Source organism: Homalodisca vitripennis, chromosome 2 (assembly GCF_021130785.1).
Source record: "Homalodisca vitripennis isolate AUS2020 chromosome 2, UT_GWSS_2.1, whole genome shotgun sequence".
Lineage (NCBI taxonomy): Eukaryota > Metazoa > Arthropoda > Insecta > Hemiptera > Cicadellidae > Homalodisca > Homalodisca vitripennis.
This window is the reverse complement of record NC_060208.1, coordinates 168,617,574-168,627,322: the sequence shown is the minus strand read 5'-3', so window position 1 is coordinate 168,627,322 and position 9,749 is coordinate 168,617,574. Positions and strand designations below refer to the sequence as shown.

The following is a 9,749-nucleotide window of genomic DNA, read 5'->3' as shown; positions in this document are numbered from 1 at the left end:
ATGCACTTAATACAAAACTATACAAAACACTAATCATTAACTAAACTACGGAATAAAGGTCACAATACGTCTTCACTCGTCTACTAACCACCTACGACTGACCAGAAGGACTAGCCAATGGTAATCGTGACGGCTGGCTAAAACAAGATGGCGGAAATACAAGGGAAGGGGAACAGGAATGGGCCCTTTCGTTATTATTGGTTCATGCGAGATGAACTTCTTAAAACCATATTGTGACTCCGCATTGGTTTATTACAAATATCCGATCCGTTTGATACTTTTGGTTTTCTCTTTAGTTCATTTTTTAGAATTGGCAACCAAAGCGGCCTAATCTCGACTGATGGTTGACTGATTGACTGGTCTGATTGGAGATAATATTTGCCTTATTAATATATGACGTCACATACACGTGGCCTTTGTCGCTGGTTCATTGTCTGATTTCTCAACATCTAGTCATCATGACAATATAAGTGTATGTGGCTATATGCACTTAGGGATACACGACCTACTTAAAAATTACTTTATACATTGTTATATAAATATAATACTTATATTTTACTCTCGAGATTTCGGAACTTCGGTAAAAATAAAAAATTACACTATTTTTAAAATATAAGCTTAAATAGAAAGTAGTTTAATAAATTAGTTTTGTATTTCTCCTACTATTGTTCTTGAAACAACTGTTTATTTAAATGGTTTGCTATATTATTTATACTCGTATATGGTTGATTAAACAATTTTTTATGTTGTGGCATAAAGTATGTTATACCTTCTTTCATAAACTTTTTAATAAATTTATAAGCGTACTTTACACAATTGATCCTGGTATGGTTACCTTTGTAAGCTACAAGTACACATTTTTTTAAATTTTTTTTGTTACATATATAAAACATGGAATGTTGATCTCCATACACTCGGTGACAGATGCGGCTCTGTTCAGATATGCGTGCACATGTGGATGACTTGTTCCCCATTGAGTGAGGGTTGGCGTTGCGTGTGACACTTGCATCCCTTGCTATCAATCGGCCTCTCTGTCAGTGCGATTGATTAAACATGCCTGGCCAACCGTATTCAGCTCTGTGTCGTCATTGTTTATTGTAATTTTTTTGTGCTTAGACAAAGTTTTATATGGATATAATATCTTTTGTAATTAAAACTTTAAAAGATTTGCTTTTTCTTAACAAATAACCTCAGAAACATACTATATTAATGAAATTTGAATGTATAAGGTTAAAAATATAATTTTATTAAAATTATTATCAACAATCGCTTATCCATAATTATGCTTTTTACAGGTGTTATATCGCTTGAAACTTAAAATAGTTTCGGCAGACTTTTGTATTACTTTATTTACGCCTTATTTTTAATATGAGACTAATTTAAATCTCCTTTTACTTTAGAATTAATTTTAAACACGTTCACTCACATACTTATTATATGTGAACAATGATCTTTTAAACTGATAGTTTATACTAATATATGTAAATAAAAACATACACAGTGTTCAGGTATTACTTTATCAAACCTCATTATTTAATATGGTAGATCAAAGTGTTTTGGTATTGTTACATACAGTATATTCTTATATTATATTGTTTACCGTCCGCCTATATGTTGTTTTAGGAGAAGACATATATTTAAACTAAATAAACGTAACAAATTGTAACTTACAAGGTGTTTAATTTAATTAAACCCCGATTTTGGTATGTTTTATAAACATAAAAGTTTTAATTTTAAAATAACACCATTCACCTTTTTAAAACTGTTAGAAATAAAAAATATAATATTTTGTACAAATTTGAAAGAATATTAAAAATATGAGGTACATTCATATACATATTTTGATACAAAATTAGTAAAAGTAAGAGATCAATCAGTTGTTACCCAAAAAGTGCCGTCATCGTGCTACGCGACGGTAGATTAGTTGGGTTATAGACTCTATAAATTTTCCTCTTTTAAAATTTTCTTTTACTAATGAGAATTTTACGTATTTAAATAATGTTAAAAAATCTCCTAAAATCATATAACAAAAGGAAATTATTATGTAAACTAATGAACAAGCTAAACACTGCGCATCGAATATTTATTTTTTCAAAGAATTTAATCTACTGTACTTGTGGTGTACGAGTATACTATTCCAGAGTGGCTTTGTTTAAAAGTTTTATTGTTTTAACATAGCGCTACACTGGCCAGGTGCTACAGAGAAACAAGTCCTAAGGGCTCTGGGGTATCTGAGCGGCTGGACCTGGTGCAGCAGTTCGCCTTACTTAAAGTAAAGGCCAGTCGCGTTACTTACAAAAATTCTGTACACGTGTTACCATTACAATGAGGTATCGGAATATAAGTTGATTTTACGTCTGAATCTGAATGTAAAAAAGTATCTTTAAATATCGACATATTAACAGAAATTCAAAAACTAGTTCTGATTCAGCAGTTAAAACACCTTGTCTTTTTTATTAAACATACAGACTATAAATATCCATCAGACTGTATGTCGGTAATAGAAACCACATTCAAATCATGTTCCAATAAAAACCTTGTTTTTAAGGTGGGAGTTTCGGGATCACCCAAAAAAACCAGGATCACTTTTAGAAAGGTCGTTAAACGCTTCATTATTATTAAACTATTTTATATCACTTGGGAAAATAAAATCTATCTTTTAAAACAGAACTGCAAGAGTGATATTAATGAAATTAGTAAGGAGGCATAGCGGATAGATTTTTTTAAAAGTTCATCGTTATATCTCCTAGACTGGTAATAACTTAACCTTCAATGTAAATTTTATAGTGGCTAACAGGTATTATAGATCAAATTTGTTGACACATCTCTAAAAAATATTGAACAAACTACACTGTAATTTTCCTAAAACAACCAATATTTAAAGATTTTTTATTACGTATTTGTGGAACCCATTTCACATCATGTACTACTATCTCAGATGTATTAGAAAGGATTTATTCAAGTCTCTTTATTGTTGGGGCAGATATATGTTTTAGTCATAATAATCTAAAATGTCACACTTCAAGGAATTCTTAAAATATCATTACAGCTTATTTCTTAAGATAGAATTAGTATAAATGTTTTCAAAAAAATACTTCAACCAATTCCATCACCTTTTACAAGCTTAAATTGATATTTCAGCCATTTACAATTCGTTTTACATACTTCTATTTTCATTATCCAATATATAAATGAACAATTAACTACGTTTTATTTGCATTCTGAGTAATATTTAAATCACTTAATGTATGAAACTTGTAAAATAATTTTAGTTTTCACCATTTCACTATACTAATATTTTTGCAGTTAAATATAAAAAGGAACTGTAATATAGTTTTGTAATTTTTGTCAATTTATCGAACAGTTTTAGCGATTCCTTACAAAATTATTTTAGAGGTAAGTCAGAACATAAGAATATAATCCCTCCAATTCACTTTGTATCAGGTAAAGCGTCCCTAAGCTCCTTTAAAAGTTCTTTCGCTTTAGCTGTGTCAAAGAAAATTTTTTTTTAATTAAACTAATTATATATGCCTACTTTAAATATTTTAATTTATCCGAGGGTAAAGGCTGTTTATTCAATATATCCATGTTAATATAAGTAATATAAAAAAGGTGATAAAATTAGGCCTGATACTTTTACCTATCACAATAAAATTACTAGCTTATTAGATGCAAGTCTTAGCTTAAGTATTTTTTTAAAGATTTTACTTACATAATCGAAGACCATTATATCTCTATTCATGAATTATACAAAATATTTACAAATATAAAACATTTATTCATTGAAATTATATTCATTTCAGTCATCTGTAACTGTAAAAATATTTGTACGATTTCAAAAGTTATTAATCGATTTCAAAACAATTATAACGATATTTTAATGTTTGTTACGCTGTTTTAGTTCCAAATTATATACAATATCAGGCTGTTGAAATCGCAACCGTGGTAGAAATTAAAGGACAATGTATGCATAACTTCCCCAAACAAAGAGTTTCCCCAAAAGTCCAGAACCTCTCCCTTTCAAAATGTTATTGATATTATTAAATAAAAATGTGATGTCTGTCTTATTTGTTTAAAGTTTCTTTTTGAGGAAGGATTGAGAAGTAAACAGGATTTTTCGGACATCATGTTTAGTGAAAAAGAATTCAGTAATATTACGTTTCTAGATCTGCAATCTGGTCTCTTCTTCGCCTTCTTATATTGAGCATTCCTTGCATTTAATTGAAACCAAATTCAATACCTGACATATAGACATTCATAGTTTTAGGAATCGAATGTTTGGTTTGCTTTTTTCCACCATATTAAAATAAGAAGTGTTGTTACATTTGAGTGCTTTACACTGTAAATGTAGGCAAATTAAATATAGTGGTTAACCCTTTCACTACTACTGGGACACATACGTCCCAGACAAAACAGAAAAAAATATAAATGATAATTTGTATGAAAATAAATGTAAATTTAAGTGTTTTTATGTAAGTGGGGTATTTAGTTCTTGTTAGGGTGACAACCAGCTGCTCCACAGCTTAAACTTTGCTAGCAACAGCTTTTTTATATTGGCTATATTGTTGAAAAAACGTGTGTTGTTTGAGGTTATGGTCATGCAATGTTAGTAAATAATTGTCCACTATGTTTAAACGTGTTATTTAGTTCATTAGTGAGTTAGACTTGGTGTTCGCATTGGTCATATAAGTAGTTTTTTATATTTGGTATAAGGTTTTACCAATTTTTCAGTGAACTAAATTTGTAATTGTTTCATGGGACACATATGTCCCAATGGTAGCGGACAGTGGGACAAATACATCCCATTGGTATAGGAGTTAATGTGGGTGACAATTTAGGCTCAAGTGAAATTGACAAGGAACTGAATGAGTTTCCTTCTGAAATCATCGAACTATTTTACGATAGTGACAATGATCCGGAATATATTCCGACAGACAATTCTGATAGTGAGCAGGATGAACCCTTTTCTGATCATGAGTTGGAGGATGCAATCTCTGAGTTACCAGCAGCATCATCAGTCTTTCCTGCTGCATCAGTAACATGTAATAATGTAACTTCTGAAAATGAAATGAAGAAAATGTTGCACTATCGTTTGATCGGCTTTTTACTTCTGTAAACATACTGAATACCATCAGCCACCCTTGTGTTGCTACCTGTATTAGTAATAGAAAAAACATGCCACACTTTGATAAAAAGCTGGAAAAGAGAGAGTTCGACTTTTTGGGGAATGATCTTGGTGTCCTTGCTGCTAGGTAGAAGGATTCAAAAGAATTTGTGGTCCTCAGCAATTTCCACAAGGATACTGTTACAAATGTTCAGCGAATGCAAAAAAATGGCGAGAAAAAACTAGTCCCATGTCCTGAATCAACTGCTTTCTATAACTAAATCATGGGCGGTGTAGATCTTTCCGATCAGAAAGTTAGTATCTATGATTTTGAAAGAAAATCTAAGAAGTGGTGGAAGAAGGTATTTTATAAGCTCTTGCTAACTTCTGTTGTAAATGCTTGGATTTTATATGAAGAGATTCAACATAAAAAAAACCTCTTTACTGTCATTTGTTGTTCCACTAGCTGAGCAACTGTTGTGTGAAGGACGGAAAATAACATCAGTGAAAAGAAGAATGAGTTGTAGGAGACCATCAAAAAAGGCAAAATATATGGTAAATGTTGGCTTACATTTACCAGTTGAAGGGACCACCAGAAGGAGGTGCAAAGTTGCTCTGAAAATAAAGTCGAATAGAGAACAAAAACCATGTGTGTGGAATGTAATATACCTCTTTGTAAGGACTGCTTTTCAAAGTATCATTTATAAATTGTATCTAAACAGAAAACAAATCTTAATTTTGTAATATTAACAATGTTTTGCACAAAACAATAATAAACTTATATATTGCAAAACAGTGATTATTATTTACCTATACCATTGGGACAAATATGTCCCATTATTAAATACCACTGGGACATATGTGTCCCATTAAAAAAAGGTCATAAAAAATAGTAAATATTAAAATAAAAATTAAAAAAAAATTACATGTTATAATTTAATAAAAGGAACAAGATTATAACAAAATTTAAAAAAATAAAAATTGGTGGTGAAAGGGTTAAATTAACACGTTCAAGCCCAGCCCTTTTTCCGGGTATAGCACGTGGAATCTCAAACTTATTTTTTAGCTTATTGTATTGTTGTAGCATTAAAATATGGAATATAATCACTAAAAGAAAAAAAACGTGTTTTTGGTGTATCAAATGCTTTGACGCGACCGTGGCGTCATCGATACTAATGGTGTTGCCATGTGTTACACTGACCAAATATTTCCGTTTAAATTCTTTATACAATACATAGGTACAGGCTCTTATATTATAATAACTCTGATAAATAACATCATTTTTGTAGATTAAATTATACTTTTTGCGTAAAAAGTACTATGATGCCACCGTGACGTCATCGGTACTAATAGTTTTGACTTGCATCATACTTACCAAATAGTTGTGGCTTTAAACCTGTGATAATATGTAGTGGCTTTTATTTACTAACAATATCAATAAATATCACAATTTTTATAGGTAAAACATTATTTTACTTTAAAAGTTTATGATGCCAAAGTGGCGTCATAAAAGTTATGAAAGTAATACCTGAAAAAGATTCAGGATTGGCAGTAAAAGGTATAATTATTAGGCAATATTTCAAGTACACAGAATACTATTGTTTTTTTATTTATTACTTATAAAATATCTGCTTATACCACTGTTTGGTGACTGAAATCAATAAAATCAAATCCAATACCTTACAATAACAGATTATTGAGATGAATGAAAGGCGCATTGCTACAAATCACTGTTTTGTAATAACTCTAAAAACACACAATTAGAATATATTGAATACTTGAATATGTTATGTATTGCTATTTAGAAGAAGTTCACGTATTCGTTTACGTCACACTGTGAAACTGCACAAAAAAAGCTCCCAAGCACAGACCAGGCTGTCCCGGACATTTGGTACAGTAGAAGACCGTGTCTTTCCTCTTCCCTTTTCGTAGACACAAACAGCATTTCTTTCGTAGGGTCCTTCCACTAGGAGCAGCAGGCATCTTAAATGCAAAATGCATTCCTGGAGTTGGTTGGATGTCTACTCTCATTCCTCGATTTGAAGAAACATAGTCAGGTGGTAGTAGTCGTTCAACCACACACAAGCGATAGTCATACAGAGACAGACGCTGTAATCCAGAATGGCTCTTGAACATCTTGTACGAATTCACCACCATCATTTCAATGATGAGAATGCCAAGTTTTTTGTACCATCGTGTGGTTTTTCGTGTGACGGGGTAATAAGCCAGCATCTGATCTTGACGATCAACTCCTTTCATGTACTTGTTGTATTCAACTATAATAGCTGTGAGTTTCATTGTAGTTTCACCTCGTTTATTCTTACACTCTTCCATGTCCAGAACGTGCTCTGTTGAAATAAAACGTGCATCTCTTTTGTCATGCCATTTACCAATTGCAACTCCATCAGCGTAGTAGCATGTTACCTCCACACGTGCGAGCTTGGTCTCTACAACCTCGGAAGGTGTATTTTTGCGTTTAGGTCTGAGGGTTCCTGTAGTGTAGGTTTTCCGGTCAAGTAGCTCTTTAGACAAGTCAAAGCTATTATAATAATTGTCCATGTGTACCGCATGACCTAAGTCAAGCCTATCTTGCATAAGATGCAAGACCACAGTCTTTGAATGACCGACACCTCCAAGGTCAAAATCATTGACTCCGGCATACACAGCAAAGTTGATGACAAGTCCATTTGGTTCTGTCAGTACATATAGCTTTATACCATATTTATGTCTTTTGTTCTTGATTTACTGGCGGAAAATTAGTCTTCCCCGCCATAACACCATAGACTCATCAATGCACAGTTCCCGCCCTGGTTCATAAATAGCTTTCATAGTGTTGTTAAAGTGATATACAACCGGCCTAATTTTGTAAAGTCGGTCATCTGGTACTGGCTCTTGACCAAACGGATTGCGAGCAAAATGCAAGCATTGCATAATAAGCAAAAACCTATTTCGGCTCATATACTGCTTGAAACATGGAATGTTGTAAAGTCTATGAGTCTTCCAATAATCTCTCATTCTAGGGCACTGAAGAGCACCTATATGTAACAATAGGCCCAAAAATATTTTTACTTCCTCCTGGTCAACATCGCTCCAGTTTATTGTAAAGTGAGGTCTTTGATCGGTAGTTGCCATTATGTACTGAGCTTGAGCATTTATTTCAGTTGTAAGCAATTCAAGAAACTAGTCATTTATAAAAAGTTTAAAAAAATCTAAAGGTTCTCCATTATGTTGCATTTGTATTTTTAGTGCTTGTTTAGAAACATAATCAAAGTTTTTCATTGAGGAATTATCATTAGTCCACTGAACAGCAGGGACAACCATGCGCCTAGTACGCCTAGTACGCCTTTGTGCAGTATTTTGTGGGCTTGGTAAATCATGTGGCTGTGAAGCAGCAAACTGTTGTTCTATATCATTTAGCTGTGTTGGGGGGGTTACACTGAGTAACCCGGAAGTAGAGGCAACAGTACTCACAGACGTAGTAGACTTAGTTTGCAGCGACGGTGACCTAGAAGAATCAGACCCGCCGGCGTTGTCTGGCAGTGGTGTTGAAGAACGAAATTGATCGTCGGGAAAAGTCAATGTCAAAATCACTCAAAATGTTTTCGTCTTCAGTACTCTCCAAGCTTAGGTATCATTCAATATACTATTCAATGTATCGTCAGAAATGCTTTTCCTAGTAGATAGTGTAGACGGTGAAGGGTCCATGGTTACAGTAAACGTAAACTATTCACTTCACTAATAATAATACACGACCAAGTAAGAATTACGCTTCATAACCTCAAACTCACTCATCTCCCGAATAGCAACAGTGAAAGTGAGAAAACAGCGGAAATCACCTGTTACTCAAGTTGTAAACATTATAAAAATTAATCAATACTTTGAAGACTGATTCCTGGATACCAAGATCGTTCTTCGACATCTAAATACACATCTCATATAGCGAGAATGATGATTATTTAATAATTAGTAATTCGGCATTCGGCAGCTTAAAAATATCCCTGTACCTGACGGCACCGAGGCGTCACAGGATTGAACGTGTTAACTAAACATACTTTCAATGCTGTAATAAAAATTTTGTTACTCAAAAAAGTTGATTATTTTTAACAGGCTCCTTCAGTGAATATTTCCAAACTTGGGAATGCAGGAAATATTTGGAAATAATAATAAATTTGGGAATATCTCAAGTTTGGAATGTTATTTGCATTAGAGACCAGTGTGGCGTAGTCCAGGAGGAATTATGAAATAATAATATCCTTATGTTCGTCCTAGGGACCCTAAGAATAACCAAGTAAAGTTTAATACATACGGTTGAATAGTTTACGCGTTCACGTGAATAATAAAAACAAACTAAAGTACTTTCGCATTAACAATATTATTAGGATTACTATAAAAGCAAAAACTTCACTTCAAATATACTTTTATTATACATTTCCGAAATTATTTCCCAAAATAGTTTTTCGTACTTGTGAGATTATTAATAGTTAAATACAAAGTTAATGGTAAAAACTTCCAATGTTTAAGCCATTATAGATGGTTGAGGCCCGTATTTTAATTAGTGCAATTATTTGTACAAGCTGAAAAATATTTTGTGTTACTGGTAAGTATGTTTTAAGTACCAAGCTATTTACAGAAAATATTTGGTTAA

At 32.5% G+C, this 9,749-nt stretch overlaps 1 protein-coding gene across 1 annotated transcript; it reads right to left on the bottom strand.

The window, feature by feature from the left end:
• Window positions 1-6,928: 6,928 nt before the first annotated feature.
• Window positions 6,929-8,896, bottom strand: LOC124355895 (piggyBac transposable element-derived protein 4-like). Its single transcript, XM_046807049.1, has 2 exons — window positions 8,893-8,896; window positions 6,929-7,797 (listed from the first exon to the last, which is right to left on the bottom strand). The coding sequence occupies exons 1-2, from the start codon at window positions 8,894-8,896 to the stop codon at window positions 6,929-6,931; spliced, it is 873 nt and encodes a 290-aa protein (XP_046663005.1).
• Window positions 8,897-9,749: the final 853 nt, after the last annotated feature.